Source organism: Cololabis saira, chromosome 14, assembly GCF_033807715.1.
Source record: "Cololabis saira isolate AMF1-May2022 chromosome 14, fColSai1.1, whole genome shotgun sequence".
Lineage (NCBI taxonomy): Eukaryota > Metazoa > Chordata > Actinopteri > Beloniformes > Belonidae > Cololabis > Cololabis saira.
The window spans coordinates 43308423-43326903 of NC_084600.1; the positions used below are offsets into that span (position 1 = coordinate 43308423).

The 18481-nt window shown below is 43.4% G+C and overlaps 1 protein-coding gene across 1 annotated transcript; it reads right to left on the bottom strand.

Moving 5' to 3' along the window:
- Window positions 1-477: 477 nt before the first annotated feature.
- Window positions 478-17964, bottom strand: rab38b (RAB38b, member of RAS oncogene family). Its single transcript, XM_061740640.1, has 4 exons — window positions 17712-17964; window positions 8106-8236; window positions 7612-7758; window positions 478-1206 (listed from the first exon to the last, which is right to left on the bottom strand). Exons 1-4 carry the CDS (start codon window positions 17938-17940, stop codon window positions 1057-1059), a joined length of 657 nt encoding a protein of 218 aa, XP_061596624.1. The 5' UTR covers window positions 17941-17964; the 3' UTR covers window positions 478-1056.
- Between the last annotated feature and the right edge of the window lie 517 nt (window positions 17965-18481).

Here is an 18481-nt window from a genome sequence, read left to right on the forward strand (position 1 = left end):
TAAAGCCTGGATTATGGTTCTGCGTTAAACCAACGCAGAGCACAAGCCGTTGCCGTGACGCCGTCGTGAACCCTTCTGACTTTTCCGTAACTCCATTTCACTGCGGTGCAGTACCCCCCCAGACCGCTAGGAGGGGCGCGATCTTCTCCTGAATGGTTTATCCAACTTTTCCGGTCACAGTGAATCAAAGAGATAAGGACAACTATTGTGCAAGAAACCAAAACAAAATCAAATCACACATACACGAAGAAAAGAGCGCTGAAAGTTCCCTACTTGTCACGATAGGTTTGTTGAGGACCCAAACGCAGGAGAGCAGGAGGCAGGAATTCACAAAGCAGGATTTATTGAACCAAAAACGAACCAAATATGTCGTACCAATCGTCTAATGAAGGAGAATCTAGCTTAAGCCACTTCTTGGTAACAGATTTTCGCAGCAGCTACACTTAGCAAACCAACCATAGATTCAACCATAGAGTGTGCAAACCCAAAAAGAAGTTGGTCCCAGTTAAAAGCAACATCTGACCCAAAAATCATCACTAACTCTGAATGGATTTCATGCCAGAAAGCATTTACTTTTGGACCAGAACAAGTGGTAGTGGTTGTTCCTCCTGGGAGCCTGAATGGTGACGGCTCTGAGCAGGTGGAATAAAATATCTGATAAGACACTTCCAGCCAAAACATCTCCATGGAGTTGACTGATATTCTCCATTGGAATTCACAGTATTTTATCCAAACATCATCTGAGAGGCAACTACTTTGGCAACTCTGAAGGTGCAAGTTCCTCATGGAGTCTGTTTCTGGTCGTGTTGTGAGTCTTCGGCGGGACAGAGGGGACTTTGTTTGCTCTGCTGGGCCGGTGGGGGGGGCAGGGATGAGGGGGGGGGCTGGAATGTGAGGATGGCATCTTAATCAGGTAAATGGAAGAGGCTGATCAGGGGTTTGTTGACCACAGAAAGCTTCAGTGCTGCAGAAAGAGCCTCTTCAGAGCCGTCCGAGTCCCAGCGAGCGTCTCTGAATCCCCCCCACCCCCGTCCGAGCGTCTCTGCCCCCCCCAGGTTACTTCAGGCAGCCGGAGCAGCTCACCGCCCGGCCGGCGTCGATGTGCGGGGAGATGGTGTCGGGAACCACCGAGCGCAGGATGTCGTTCTCCGTGGCCATGATATGCTTCACCAAGAAGTTTGCGGCTTCGCTGATGTTCAGGTTGTCCTGCGGGGGAAGAGACGACACTCGTTAACGACCAGAACAATCACACACAGCAGAGGAGGAGGCTTCACGCTCACGGTGACCTCTGACCTCTCAGAATGTGGAGTCCCCGTGCTACAAGGCCGACGGCCGACTCGCGCCGCCGCGACACGCCGGCGTCAACAGAGGTGGAAGGAGAGGGAAGGGTCTCCTTCCACCTTTAAATGAAACCATTATTAACCATTATAAACAATTATATATTATAAAGGGGAATGAAAATATATATTATATATTATATATATTATAAACCATTGTACCTTTAAATGAAGGGTTGGGGCACGTTGCCATGTCAGTCAGTTTTTTTTTGTTTTTTTTTTAAATTACGTTTATTGGGAAGTGTTTTTTTAAATTGCGTAAATTGTAATTTGTTTTGTTTTTTTATTATTACATTAATTGAACAGATAAAATAAGCTTAGTCTTCTTTCTGTTCCCTTTCATTCAAGGAAAGAGATTTGTTGTGATTATATTGAACTGTTTTGTTTTTCTTTCAATGAATGAAATAAAGAATAAAATACAAATTAAAGCTGCAAGCAGCGATGAACGTTCCTCCACTCTTGTGCACGTTCAGGCTGCAGTGGAAGCTTGTATGACTTGATGTAGATTCCTCAGGCCTGGACTTTTAGTGGATGAAACCACCCACGACTCTCTATACCAAACCATTCAAAAGTTATGGCAGAAAATAGGAACTATCAGATATCGACCAATCAGATGAAGGGGGCATAAATTGCGACAAAATTCCACCATTTATTGAAAATGTCCGACTTCCTGTTGGGTTTGGGCCATGGCACCAAGAGACTTTTCTTTAAGTTGTGACATGATACAGGTGTGTACCGATTTTCGTGCATGTACGTCAAACCGTATTGTGGGGCTTGAGGCACAAAGTTTTCTAGGGGGCGCTGTTGAGCCGTTAGGCCACGCCCATTAATGCAAACCAATTAAATATCACATTTTTCACCAGACCTGGGTTGGTGCAAAATTTGGTGAGTTTTGGGGCACGTTTAGGGGGGAAAAAGGCCCTAATTTCGTCAGAAGAAAGATAATAAGCATATCAGAAATGACACCACCCACAACTCTCTATGTCCAACCATTCAAAAGTTATAGCAGAAAAAGTTACAACCAATCAGAAGAAGGGGCGGGGCTAATTCAGGCCAAAGAAGGTCAAGGATTCAATACCGATTCAGGTGACACCACCCACGACTCTGTATGTCAAACCATTCAAAAATGGCAGAGAAAAGTTTTCTAGGGGGCGCTGTTGAGCCGTTAGGCCACGCCCATTAATGCAAACCATTAAATATCACATTTATCACCAGGCCTGGCTTGGTGATAAATTTGATGACTAATTAGTTACTACTACTACTACTGTCATTTAGACTTACATCTGAGACACACACGGAGCAAATCCTTGCTGAAAACTAAACTGAAAGTTCATAATGACCCTGACGTGAGTTGAACACGTAACTTCTGATCTGGAGTCAGACGCGCTACCGTTTTTACTTCCCTTCACAGATGCAGCAGTGTTTCCCAGAATGCCCCGTTCCCCGAGGTGACGGGCTTTCTGGGTAGTCGACACTTCATCTTGTGAAGCAGTTTCCACGAAGATACGAAATTCCAGCCTGGAGGGGGCGGGGCTTCCCCTGGGGGCGGGGCTTCCACAAGGGGCGGGGCTTCCCTGGGGGCGGGGCTTCCCCGGGGCGGGGCTTCCCCAGGGGGCGTGGTCTGATCCACACCCTGAACCAAACATGCTGGTTTGCAGGATTTGGTATATTTTGAATTCCTATGCATTTACATAAAAATGTATGGAGTACCATGTTTAAGAATTAAAACATGTTTTTTTAAATATATAATACTCTGAGGTTCCAGCAACAACAGACCAGAAGCCTATAAGCCAGTTTTCTCATCAATGAGGTTTTTAAAAATGTTTTATATATATATATGTGATTAAAAAGATTAATCTAATTAATTAGAGGCTTTGTAATTAATTAATCGCAATCAATCGCATATCAATATTTGATACGAGAAGCAACATTTTTCATTTTTTTGCAATATGAATAATGGTAACATTGTTGGATGGATGATGGATGGATGATGGATGGATGGATGGATGATGGATGGATGATGGATGGATGGATGGATGGATGGATGATGGATGGATGATGGATGGATGGATGGATGATGGATGGATGGATGATGGATGGATGGATGGATGGATGGATGGATGATGGATGGATGGATGATGGATGGATGATGGATGGATAAATGATGGATGATGGATGGATAGATGATGGATGGATGATGGATGGATGGAAGGATGGATGGATGATGGATGGATGATGGATGGATGATGGATGGATGGATGGATGATGGATGGATGATGGATGGATGGATGGATGGATGATGGATGGATGGATGATGGATGGATGGATGATGGATGGATGGATGGATGGATGGATGATGGATGGATGGATGATGGATGGATGATGGATGGATAAATGATGGATGATGGATGGATAGATGATGGATGGATGATGGATGGATGGATGATGGATGGATAGATGATGGATGGATGATGGATGGATGATGGATGGATGGATGATGGATGGATGATGGATGGATAAATGATGGATGGATGGATGATGGATGGATAGATGTTGGATGGATGATGGATGGATGGATGATGGATGGATGATGGATGGATGGATGGATGATGGATAGATGATGGATGGATGTATGGATGGATGATGTATGGATGGATGATGGATGGATGGATGATGGATAGATGATGGATGGATGTATGGATGGATGATGTATGGATGGATGATGGATGGTGAAGGGTGAAAAAATATGTTTTGTGTCCTGAAATGCCCTGAATTCCCAAAACACAGTCTGCACCTGCTGTTTATTATAATAAATGTAACTGTGAGAGAGGCGCTTGTTCACACGGGACTGAGCTCCCGTGTGAACCGAGGTCTTGTTTTGAGAAGCTTGCGGGCGGGGGGTGAACGGGCCCTTTCCCCCCCCTCTGCAAGATGTTGAGTAAAAGGTATAAAGACGAGACAGCCGGAAGTTCGAGTCAGAGTCAGCTGCGGGTCTAGTGCACGACACCAAGCGGGTTTTCGGCTACTCTGCCAGGACTGTCCGGCTCTCCAGTCCTTCTGTGTTGAGGTAAGAGGTACACCGCCTAGCCCTGTGTAATTGTCTGTTGCTTTGCCATTTGCGGGGGATAACTTGACACAGAGTTATCCTAGCAAAAGAGCAATTGTGTGTGAGTCTTTCTACTGTATATCCACTGCTGGCTAATAAATGTATTCATATATATTATAGCTAAAGCGAGTGTGTGTGTGATTCATTTTTGCGCAGCCGACCACTCTCGAGCCTCTTTAAGTGATTTTCTCCCAAAACAGATCGATGGATGGATGATGGATGGATGGATAGATGATGGATGGATGGATGGATGGATGGATGGATGGATGGATGGATGGATGGATGGATGGATGGATGGATGGATGATGGATGGATAGATGATGGATGGTTGGATGGATGGATGGATGGATGGATGATGGATGGTTGGATGGATGGATGGATGATGGATGGATAGATGATGGATGGATAGATGATGGATGGATGGATGGATGGATGATGGATGGATAGATGATGGATGGTTGGATGGATGGATGGATGGATGGATGATGGATGGTTGGATGGATGGATGGATGGATGGATGGATGAATGGATGATGGATGGATAGATGATGGATGGATGGATGGATGGATGATGGATGGATGGATGGATGGATGATGGATGGATAGATGATGGATGGTTGGATGTATGAATGTATGGATGGATGATGGATGGATGGATGATGGATGGATGGATGGATGGATGGATGGATGGATGATGGATGGATGATGGATGGATGTATGGATGGTGAAGGGTGAAAAAATATGTTTTGTGTCCTGAAATGCCCTGAATTCCCAAAACACAGTCTGCACCTGCTGTTTATTATAACAAATGTAACTGTGAGAGAGGCGCTAGTTCACACGGGACTGAGCTCCCGTGTGAACTGAGGTCTTGTTTTTGAGAAGCTTGCGGGCGGGGGTGAACGGGCCCTTTCCCCCCCCTCTGCAAGATGTTGAGTAAAAGGTATAAAGACGAGACAGCCGGAAGTTCGAGTCAGAGTCTGCTGTGGGTCTAGTGCACGACGCCCAGCCTGTTTCGGCTACTCTGCCAGGACTGTCCGGCTCTCCAGTCCTTCTGTGTTGAGGTAAGAGGTACACCGCCTAGCCCTGTGTAATTGTCTGTTGCTTTGCCATTTGCGGGGGATAACTTGACACAGAGTTATCCTAGCAAAAGAGCTATTGTGTGTGAGTCTTTCTACTGTATGTCCACTGCTGGCTAATAAATGTATTCATATATATTATAGCTAAAGCGAGTGTGTGTGTGATTCATTTTTGCACAGCCGACCACTCTCGAGCCTCTTTAAGTGATTTTCTCCCAAAACAGATGGATGGATGGATGGATGGATGGATGGATGGATGGATGGATGGATGGATGGATGGATGGATGGATGGATGGATGGATAGATGATGGATGGATGGATGGATAAATGGATGGATGGATGGATGGATGATGGATGGATAGATGATGGATGGATAGATGATGGATGGATGGATGGATGATGGATGGATGATGGATGGATAAATGGATGGGTGATGGATGGATGATGGATGGATGATGGATGGATAAATGGATGGGTGATGGATGGATGATGGATGGATGGATGGATGATGGATGGATGATGGATGGATGGATGATGGATGGATAAATGGATGGGTGATGGATGGATGATGGATGGATGGATGGATGATGGATGGATGATGGATGGATGGATGATGGATGGATAAATGGATGGGTGATGGATGGATGATGGATGGATGGATGGATGATGGATGGATGATGGATGGATAAATGGATGGGTGATGGATGGATGATGGATGGATAAATGGATGGGTGATGGATGGATGATGGATGGATGATGGATGGATGATGGATGATGGATGATGGATGGATGATGGATGGATGATGGATGGATGGATGATGGATGATGGATGGATGGATGATGGATGGATAGATGATGGATGGATGGATGATGAATGGATGGATGGATGATGGATGGATGGATGGATGGATGGATGGATAAATGGATGGATGGATGGATGGATGACGGATGGATGGATGATGGATGGATGGATAGATGATGGATGGATGATGGATGGATGGATGATGGATGGATAAATGGATGGGTGATAGATGGATGATGGATGGATGGATGGATGATGGATGGATGATGGATGGATGGATGATGGATGGATAAATGGATGGGTGATGGATGGATGATGGATGGATGGATGATGGATGGATAAATGGATGGGTGATGGATGGATGATGGATGGATAAATGGATGGATGGATGATGGATGATGGATGATGGATGATGGATGGATGGATGATGGATGATGGATGATGGATGGATGGATGATGGATGGATAGATGGATGGATAAATGGATGGATGGATGGATGACGGATGGATGGATGATGGATGGATGGATAGATGATGGATGGATGGATGGATGGATGGATGATGGATGGATGGATGGATGGATAAATGGATGGATGGATGGATGGATGGATGACGGATGGATGGATGATGGATGGATGGATGGATAGATGATGGATGGATGGATGGATGATGGATGGATGGATGGATAAATGGATGGATGATGGATGGATGGATGATGGATGATGGATGGATGGATGGATGATGGATGGATGGATGGTGGATGGATGGATGGATGGATGATGGATGGATGATGGATGGATGGATGGATGGATGGATGGATGGATGGATGATGGATGGATGATGGATGGATGATGGATGATGGATGGATGGATGGATGGATGGATGGATGATGGATGGATGATGGATGGATGGATGGATGATGGATGGATGATGGATGGATGATGGATGATGGATGGATGATGGATGGATGGTGGATGATGGATGGATGGCGGATGCACATTTTAGCAGAGTTTTTATTTTGTAATCTACATTTTAGTCTGGTTTTTATTCCTCTACGATATTGCATTATATATTTAATTATCGTTATCGTCACATGACCAGCATTTTCGTCTCGTTTTCCTCAGGTGATAAAGGTTCGTTGACGACGATATTTCCTCATAATTTTCGTCTATAAGCAGCTTTAGTCCTGGTCTGGCCCAGCAGAACCCGGTACCAGCAGAACCCGGTACCAGCAGAACCCGGTACCAGCAGAACCCGGTACCAGCAGAACCCGGTACCGGTACCAGTCTCACCTTGGCCGAGGACTCGAACCAGCCCACGAAGCCGTGGTCCCGGCAGAACTGGTCCATCTTGATGCCGTTGTTGGTCAGCTCGCGGCCCTGGTCGCACTTGTTGGCCAGCAGCACGGTGGCGATGCTGCGCCCGTTCCCCAGCATCACCTTGGAGTAGGAATGGATGATATTTTACTGTTCACGATATACCGTCAAAAAAATTCCCCACGGTAAGAATTTGTATCTCACGGTAAAAATGATAAATTCCTGTTGATGAAGTTTTTGTGTAAGAAAGAAAGAAAGAAAGAACGATAAATTCCCATTGATGACGTTTAGTAGTATTTAGTATCTTGTAGAGCAGTGATTTGGCTCCTAAGACTGAATGTGGTGATAGATTTATAGTTACAAAGGTGGAGTTGAATTGGTATTTTTTTTTATCGTCATTTTTATCGTTATCGGGATAAATGCCAGAAATGATCGTGATACATTTTTTATCCCATATCGCCCATCCCTACCTTGGAGTCCAGGTCCTCCTTCCACTTCACCACGGCCTCGAAGGTCGTGGGCCGCGTCACGTCGAACACGATGAAGGCGCCCATAGCCTCGCGGTAGTAGACCCGGGTCATGTTCCCGAAGCGCTCCTGGCCTGGAAACACACACACACATAGGGGTGGGCAAAAATATCGATGTGGCAATATATCGCGATACTTTTCCAGCTGATTCAATATCAATATTCAAAATTTGAATATCGATTTTTTTTTAATTTATTTATTTTTTATATATTTTTTATGCCCGATTTTTTCCCATTCTATCCCCCAGTGCTCCTACTTAAGTGACAGTCCTGGGCATTGCCACTCTCTACCAACCCTGGGAGGGCCCTGCACTGAGCTCAGGTTTTATTTCACGTTTTATTTCATTTTATAATTTATTTTTTATATAACACAATTGCCTGTCCTTAAAAAATGAAAAATAATTGACAGAGGTTTATTTATTTATGGATTTATATCTATACTGACTGATCACTGTGCCTGTCCTTGGTTTTAGTACCATCTTTCTTGTGTTTATTATCATTTGCCACATAATTAAAGCAACCTCATACTAAATTTAATGTTAATTTCATATGATGTAAATAATATGAAAAACATATACAAATATGTTGTAACTTTAGCTTGTATAGTTATAATAAAACATTGTTTTGACTCAGTTTGTCCCATGAATTGTCACTATAATCGGATGAACGTGCAACTCGGATTTTAAGATCCATCACTATCATCTGATGTACATATATACAACTTGGATTTTAAGATGTGTAATGCATTTTTAAATTTTTCGGTGAACTATGGAGAATATAATAATCGGGATATCGCAATGTGTATCGTATCGTGGCTCAAGTATCGTGATGTGTATCGTATCGTGAGGTCCTTCCCAATACCCACCCCTACACACACACACACACACACACACACACACACACACACACACACACACACACACACACACACACACACACACACCCGGGATCAGAGCCTCTCATTGTTCCGGGTCCGAGGCGGCCGTTAGTGGCGCCAACATTCCCGTGAAACAGCACATTCCCGTGTCTGAAGCGTCACGTTGCTCTGAAACTCTGAAACGGTCGACTCAGCTGCTCCTTCGCTAACGACCTCGTTAGTCCCAAGAGCAGAACCGCCGCATTCACAGTCAGTTGTCTGTGTCAGTTGTCAGCTGTTAGTTGTCAGCTGTCAAGTTTCTGTTGTGAGTGGAGATTCCGACGTGTGGAATAAAGTCCAGTTTACCAACCTCTGGAGTCGAGCTTCATCCTGCCCCTTCTCAACCTTTCCCCGACCCTGCACCCCAACCTGGGACTTGCTGATTGGGCCGGAGCTTCAGGAGCTGCATTCTGGCCTGTGGTCCCCACCCCCGGTCATCCCGTTGCTGCTTCCACCTGCCTGCTGTGCTGCTGACGTCCCTGACCCCCCAGTCTGGCCCTCGGCAGGAGGGCCCCCCCTTATGATCCAGGTCCTGCTCAAGGTTTCTTCCTCCTAAAGGGGAGTTTTTCTTGCCACTGTTTGGCTTAAGGCTTTTCTCCCACTAGGGGAGTTTTTACTTGCCATTGTTTATATAATAATTGCTCGGGGTTTATGTTCTGGGTCTCTGGAAAGCGTCTAGAGACAACTTTTGTTGTATTAGACGCTATATAAACAAAATTGAATTTAATTGAATTGAAACATTGGTGACCCCGACGTGATGTCAGATGGGACACCGAACCGTGATACCCAGGCGCCCAGGAAAGCACGCGCCACATCTTTTGACCCTGTAGAGGAAAGGGGCACTGCCTCGGGCCACCTGGTGGTTCGGTCCACCATGGTGAGGAGGTGCGTGTAACTAGGGCTGGGGATCGATTCAAATATCAAGAATCGATTTGATTCCGATTCTTAAGATTCAGAATCGATTATCACGATCCGATTCGATTCGATCCGATCCGATTCGATTCCGATATTGATATGGGTTAGTCTTAATAAAACTGTTTTTTCAGCTGTTGCATGAATGATATGACTGTAGTTCTGCAACATATTAATACTAGTATTATATTGAGATTCAACAGCAAGTATTGCAGCTAATGATGCTGTAAGGACCAATCAGCTCCCAGAATGCTGATAGAACTGAAACAGAAACATCGTGTAGAATTACCAAACAGATCCAGGGAGGAAACAGAGGACGAAAGAAATCGCTTTTATTTTTTCCCCATTTATGAGAATTTGGTTTTTAACATTTATGCAAATGTAACCCCAAGACAGTATATAAAGAAAAGAAATATAGACAATGTATGCAATTATAACTGAAAACTTTAATGTTTTCATACCTTTAAACATATTTAAAGGCAAAAACATGGCACCAGTTATTCTCGTGTCCAACAAAATATTCCTTTTTTGGGCATAAACAAAAAAGTACCAAAAGTTGTAATGTAATGATGAAAAAAAACTTTAGACATATGAATCGATTTTTAGGAATTAATATGAGAATCAATTTAAAATCGGAGAATCGATTTTTTTCAACACAGGCCTTCGTGTAACCCTGCGATGGAGGAAGAGGGCCCACAAGGTCGATGTAAACATGGTCAAACCGCCTGGCTGGAATCGGGAACGGTTCCAGGGGCGCCTTTGTGTGCTGGTGGACTTTAGCCCGCTGGCATGCTACACATGCAGCTGCCCACTCCTTAACCTCCCTGCGGAGGCCGGGCCAGACCAACTTGGCCCCAACCAGTTTCACTGACGCCCGGATGCCAGGGTGTGAGAGGGAGTGTACGGAATCGAAAACCCGCCGGCGCCAGGAACCTGGGACCACCGGACGGGGCCGACCAGTGGAGATGTCGCAGAGAAGAGCTGGACCTCCGACCTCTACCGCCAAGTTCTCCAGTCTGAGACCGGTACCAGCAGACTTAAGAGTCGCGATGTCCTGGTCATCGGCCTGGTCAGCAGCCATAGCAGAAAAATCAACTCCCAGGTTTACAGGGCACACCAGCGCGCGTGACAGGCAATCGGCCACCAGGTTTGTTTTACCCGCAACATGCCGAATGTCCGTGGTGAACTCTGAGATGGACGCTAGATGGCGCTGCTGGCGAGCAGACCACGGCTCTGTTACCTTAGACATTGCAAAGATCAACGGATTATGGTCTACATATGCCGTGAATGAACGGCCTTCTAAGAAAAAACTAAAATGGCGGGTGGCGAGGTACAGCGCCAACAACTCACGGTCAAAAACACTATACTTTTGCTCACTGTCATGTAGTTTGCGGCTGAAAAATGCAAGAGGTTGCCAAATTCCTGCCACCCGTTGCTCTACGACTCCCCCTACTGCTATGTCCGAAGCATCGGTTGTCAAAAAAATGCTGCTGTGGTGGTACAGGAAGGACGGCGCAGCCGTTATGGTCGGCTGATTAAGCCACCAGTGAGGGACTGATGGGCCCTTCCAGGACAACCTTCTGGGTGTTCTGGGGGGGGCTGTGTGGCGGACACAATTACAGACCTTGCACCCATCAGGACTGTATGGAAGGGGGCGTGGTCACTAGGCATGTTGTGGTTGCTGAGCAACGCGTGTTCTGTGTCAGTTGTCAGCTGTCAGTTTCTGTTGTGAGTTGAGATTCCGACGTGTGGAATAAAGTCCTGTTTTACCAACCTCTGGAGTGGAGCTTGCCTGCCACAATATATATACATATATATTGTGGCTGGATGCAGCCTGCTCATTAGTATCGACTACTGTAACAGCCCAATCCCAAACTGTAGCGCGATATTGGGTTATTAATATTAATATATTGTGTTTACTACTAACATCCTATTGGTGCAGCGGGATCACGTGATGGACCAAAATCTGACTAGGCTCAGAAGAAACTAGTACCGTTTTACAGTCCCGATCACGGGACTCTTGGGGGTTTTCAGCTCCGAACTTTTACTTCTAAGGTGAGCATGAATCAATTTTTTTTCTGATGTAAAGATTGTGTCGTCCCCGACGGTGAGAGGACGAAACGATAACAGGGTTCACCTTACGACCTCAGGCTGGAACAGGTGAAGCTCTGAGCTCTGGCAGAAGATCAATAACAGTCATGTTGCATTTGGAGTTTGGGACTTTTCATAGTTTATTCATTTAATTTTATTTATTTATTTAATTTTAGTTGTTAAATTTCTGGAACAGAAAAAAGGCCAGTCATACATGAGAGAAAAGTAGAGAGAGAAAAGTATTTTAGGGGGCGCTGTTGAGCCGTTAGGCCACGCCCATTCATGCAAACCATGAAATATCAAATTTATCACCAGGCCTGGATTGGTGATAAATTTGGTGACTTTTGGGGAACTATCAAATATGGACCAATCAGATGAAGGGGGGGTGCGCTTTTTGCCGTCTAGCGTCGCCACGATAACACTTTCGAAAGAGAAAAGTAATGCGTGTAGTCGCAGGATGGAGACGCACATTTTGATGTATAACACATCTGGGTGCACGTTACGGTTCGGGCTGAATTAATTCTCGAAGGAATGGCTCATATTGCTCCAAAATTATGCGATTAATTCAGAATGTTCAAAATGGCCGACTTCCTGTTCGGTTTCGGCCATGGCGCCAAGAGACTTTTCTTTAAGTTGCGACATGATACAGGTGTGTACCGATTTTCGTTCATGTACGTCAAACCGTATTATGGGGCTTGAGGCACAAAGTTTTTTCTGTCTGAACCAACCAGATGAAGGGTGGGCGCGCTTTTTGGCGTCTAGCGTCGCCACGGTAACGCTTTTGAAAGAGAAAAGTAATGCGTGTTGTCGCAGGATGGAGACGCACATTTTGATGTATAACACACCTGGGTGCACGTTACGGTTCGGGCTGAATTAACTGCCGAAGGAATGGCATAAATTCCGCCAAAGTGACACGATTAATTCAAAATGGCCGACATCCTGTTCGGTTTCGGCCATGTCGCCAAGAGACTTTTCTTTAAGTTGTGTACTGATACAGGTGTGTAGCGATTTTCGTGCATATACGTCAAACCGTATTGTGGGGCTTGAGGCACAAAGTTTTCCGGGGGGCGCTGTTGAGCCATTTTGCCATGCCCATTAATGTAAACCATTAAATATCAAATTTTTCGCCAGGCCTGACTTGCATGCAAAATTTGGTGACTTTTTGGGCACGTTTAGGGGGAAAAAAGGCCCTCCTTTCGTCAGAAGAAAGAAAAAAGAAAAAAAAAAAGAAAGAAAAAAAATTCCTACAGATACAATAGGGCCTTCGCACTGAAGGTGCTCGGGCCCTAATAAGACAAATATTCTTGTTAAGGTTTAGAGTTTTTGCAGTGAGGCCTGTAACTGTAACTGTAACTGTAACTGTAACACCGTGCACAGCGTTTTACTGAATGAGTCTCTGCAGCCGCTCTGAGCTGGAGAGGAAACGGAGAGTCTGAACTGGTTCCTCCTCTCATTGTTTTCATCACATGCAGATCAGGCGTGAGTCGTGAGCAACACGTGTCACTTGACAGGCCGCGAGCCCTTTAACATTTAACAGCCAGATACTGCAGATATCCGCCATTCCATTCTTCCTAGTCAAAAAGAGCATTTCAGATTTCTACAACTACATTCTTCCTGTCCACAATTGTCATTTCAGATAATCCACAACGTCATTCTGGGGGTTTCTAATGACAGATATCTACAATTCATTTGCAGATATCTGCAATGTGGATGACAGATATCTGCAACTGAATTACCACTAGCTGTAATTCCAGTTGCAGATATCTACAGTTTAATTCTGACTATAGTCCTAATTCCAGTTCAAGATATCTTTACTTCCCCTCAATTCAAGATATCTACTTTGCCCTTTTTAGATATCTTAAATTGAGTTTTGACTAGTCAGAACAAAGTTGTAGATATCTTAAACTGGAATTACAGATAGCCCTAATTTAATTGTAGATATCTGTAATCAAGTTATATCTTGAAATGAATTTTGATTAGAGATATCTCAAATTGGAGATATCTTTAACTTCCATTCTGACTGGTCACAATGTAATTACGATAACACTGCAAAAACTCTAAATCTTACCAGGGATATTAGTCTTATTTCTAGTTAAAATGTCTCATTTTTAGTCAAAAAATCTCATTACACTTAAAACAAGAGTCATTACCAGAAAAATAACTTGTTATTTGAAAATTTTCACCTGTTTCAAGTAGATTTTCACTTGAAATAAATAGAAAAATCTGCCAGTTGGACAAGAATTATCTTCTTATTACAAGAAAAAAAAATCTTGTTCCACTGACAGATTTTTCTACTTATTTTAAGTGAAAATCTACTTGAAACAGGTGAAAATTGTTGTTTTTTCCAGTGATGAGTCTTGTTTTAAGTGTAATGAGATTTTTTTGACTAAAAATGAGACATTTTAGCTAGAAATAAGACAAATATTCTTGTTAAGATTTTGGGTTTTTGCAGTGAAAGCATTGATATTAGGTCAAATAAATAAGTAACACTGCAAAAACTCAAAATCTTACCAGGAATATTTGTCTTATTTCTAGTTAAAATGTCTCATTTTTAGTCAAAAAATCTAATTACACTTAAAACAAGAGTCATTACTGGAAAAATAACTTGTTATTTGACAATTTTCACCTGTTTCAATTAAATTTTCACTTGAAATAAGTAGAAAAATCTGCCAGTGAAACAAGATTTATCTTCTCATTACAAGCAAAAAAAAAAATCTTTTTTTTGACTAAAGATTAGACATTTTAACTAGAAATAAGACAAATATTCTTGTTAAGGGTTGAGTTTTTGCAGTGTTTAGTCAGAATGCAGTTGTAGAAATCTGCAATGTTAATTCCTGATAATCAAACTTAGCCATTAAATGTTAAAACGGCTGCCCCCCCCCCCCCCAAACCCACCAGCTTCTCCCGTCCACCTTCAGGATAATAATCTAGTCACGCGAGCGCGTGAGCGACGGTTTCTGCTCTTCTGCTGCTTTTATTGAAGCTACAATGACACTCCTGTGACTGGCCTTTAAATCTCCCTCACATGGGCGGGTCACATGACCATCATACCTCCACATGAATGAGTAACAGTGTGTGTGTGTGTGTGTGTGTGTGTGTGTGTGTGTGTGTGTGTGTGTGTGTGTGTGTGTGTGTGTGTGTGTGTGTGTGTGTGTGTGTGTGTGTGTGTGTGTCTCACTCAGTGACGGTGTGTAATTAAGTTTCACCATCTTACGAGTCATGCCGGGCTGTCAGCTGGAGATAAGTGATATCAGCCCCAACGATCCACATTTCAGGAACTAAGACGGAGCTGCAGAACATTCAGTCCCTTTTCTCAAACATTTAACACATTTAACACTAAAACAACCCAAAGTCACGGCTCAGATACGGATCAGAGGGGTCGATTTCTGCAGCTTTGTCAAGAAATGCTACTGTAAACCGTTAGCGTCTGTCTGCACTGCAAAAACTCAACATCTTAACAAGAATATTTGTCTTATTTCTAGTTAAAATGTCTCATTTTTAGTCCAAAAAAATCTCATTACACTTAAAACACGACTCATCACTAGAAAAAACAACAATTTTCACCTGTTTCAAGTAGATTTTCACTTAAAATAAGTAGAAAAATCTGCCAGTGGAACAAGATTTTTTTGATTGTAATGAGAAGATAAATCTTGTTCCACTGGCAGATTTTTCTACTTATTTCAAGTGAAAATTTACTTGAAACAGGTGAAAATTGTCAAATAACAAGTTATTTTTCTGGTAATGACTCTTGTTTTAAGTGCAATGAGATTTTTTGACTAAAAATGAGACATTTTAACTAGAAATAAGACAAATATTCCTGGTAAGATTTTGAGTTTTTGCAGTGTACCCAATCAAAAAATGCTACCTAATGTTTTTCTACCTTTGCAGAGCTACAATTTTACTGTTTTACTCCCTAAACCACTTCATTTCCCCCCAAGCTTGTCTCTTGCCAGGCCGTCATTGTAAATAAGAATGTTCTTATTGACCTGCCTGGTTAAATAAAGGCCAATGACTGAATGAATATCAAATAAAGCGATAGAATTGTTGTTTTTTTTCTCTTTATCGTATAATGTTCAAAAAGTGTAATGCAATTCATGTCATGGGTCGTGTATTTTGAAGGATCAAATACTCAACATCCCAATTTATCCATTTTACATCAATATTTCATGGTAGCATAATTTGATAGTCCAGTAACATCCTATCAAATAATGCTCCCGTCACTTAATGCATTCAGGTCAGATACTAATCCCCTCACTGCCACAGGATGAACGTCAGCAAACTTACACCTCAATTTATCCATTTTAAATAAATATTATCAGGGGTAGCATCATTTACGGAAGAGTATTTCTTTTTTATTGTGCACTTTGAGAAAAAAGTGGAAATGTCGAAATGTCGAGATAAATGTTGAAATACAATTTTGAGAATAAAGTTGAAATTTCGTGAATAAAATTGCAATACATTTGGACTTTTTTCTCGACTAGCTAACTAAATTACATCCTTGGATTGTTACGTTAAGGCTACCTTTCTGAAGTTATGCAACTGCATATGTGTGATACGTGTTTCAAATCAATATCATAAAGTCAATTCTTAAAGTTACCGTGGCGACGATAGATGCTATAACGCTTTTGACTGAGAAAAGTAATGCGTGTTGTCGCAGGATGGAGACGCACATTTTGATGTATAACACACCTGGGTGCACGTTACGGTTCTGGCCGCATTAACTGCTGAAGGAATGGCACAAATTTCGCCAAAATTACACGATTAATTCAAAATGGCCGACTTCCTGTTGGGTTTGGGCCATGGCTCCAAGAGACTTTTCTTTAAGTTGTGACATGATACAGGTGTGTAGCGATTTTCGTGCATGTACGTCAAACCGTATTGTGGGGCTTGAGGCACAAAGTTTTCTAGGGGGCGCTGTTGAGCCGTTAGGCCACGCCCATTAATGCAAACCATTAAATATCACATTTATCACCAGGCCTGGCTTGGTGCAAAATTTGGTGACTTTTGGGGCACGTTTAGGGGGAAAAAGGCCCTCATTTCGGCGGAAGAAAAATAAAAATGAGGAAAATAAAAACGACATCTCCCACAGATACAATAGGGCCTTCGCACTGTAAATGCTCGGGCCCTAAATATATATATATATATATATATATATATATATATATATATATATATATATATATATATATATATATATATATATATATATATATATATACAAAAAATAAATATATATACATATATATATATATATATATATACAAAAAATAAATATATATACATTAATAAAGTATTAATACAATAAATATATGATATATTAAGATATATATGTTATGTATAAAAAATGCATATATATATATTTTTTATTTTTTTTTTACCAACATGGTATTAACCACTAATATATATGCAGACAAGTTAGAAAGTGAAAAAGTTTCTGAGCCTGTTTACTACAACAGTATAATAGTCCTGTAATGATGGCTTGGAAGAATTGAAATGGCCCCCTCTGCCCCCCCCCTATGAAACAGTTTTGCAGGAACCGCCCCTGCACCAGCGACCCACCTGCCCCGGCCCCCTGCCCCGGCACCAGCGACCCCCCTGCCCCGGCCCCCTGCCCCGGCACCAGCGACCCACCTGCGATGTCCCAGAGCTGCAGCCGCACCGTCTCCGAGTCCCAGTTGAGCACCTTCAGGGCGAAGTCCACGCCGATGGTGGCGCGGTAGTTGGAGGAGAAGGTCTGGTGCACGTAGCGGCGGATGATGGAGGTCTTCCCCACGCCCAGGTCCCCGATCACCAGCACCTTGTACAGGTGCTCCGTGCGCAGGCCCTGCATGCCGTTGGTGTGCGGCGGGACGCTGCTCATCGCGCCCGGCGGGGGGTCGGGGGTCCGGGGTGTCGCAGGTCCGGGGCGGCGGGTCCCGGGACGGTCGGTGGCTGGACTGACGCAGCGGAGTTGTGAGTTCTGAAGTTGCGGGTTCTCCTCCTCCTCCTCCTCCTTTGGCCGGTTAGGGGCAGAAGAAGATCCGCCCTCGCAGTCTGAGCGTGAGGTTGATCAGGGGACGCGCCTGGAAACTTGTGACCTCGCCTCCTCTGCAGCCGCGGAGACGCGCCGCCGTGCGTAAAGTGCGCCACGTGCGTAAAGTGCGCCACGTGCGTAAAAGCGCTCCAGGAGTTTTATTGCCACCTTTCAGAAATAGAAATAAAGGACGCCCTGATTTCAGCAGCGCGGGCTCCAACAAAAGGGACATTCCCAAAACTTCTAAACTGTATTTACTTTATATGAATAAACTAAATTTAAAGTTTAAAGTGCTTTAATAACTTTGAACTTGCAAATTATTTTTTTTACTTGTATTTATATTATATGTTTAATTTAGTTTATTGGTCCTTTCAGTTTCCACAACACA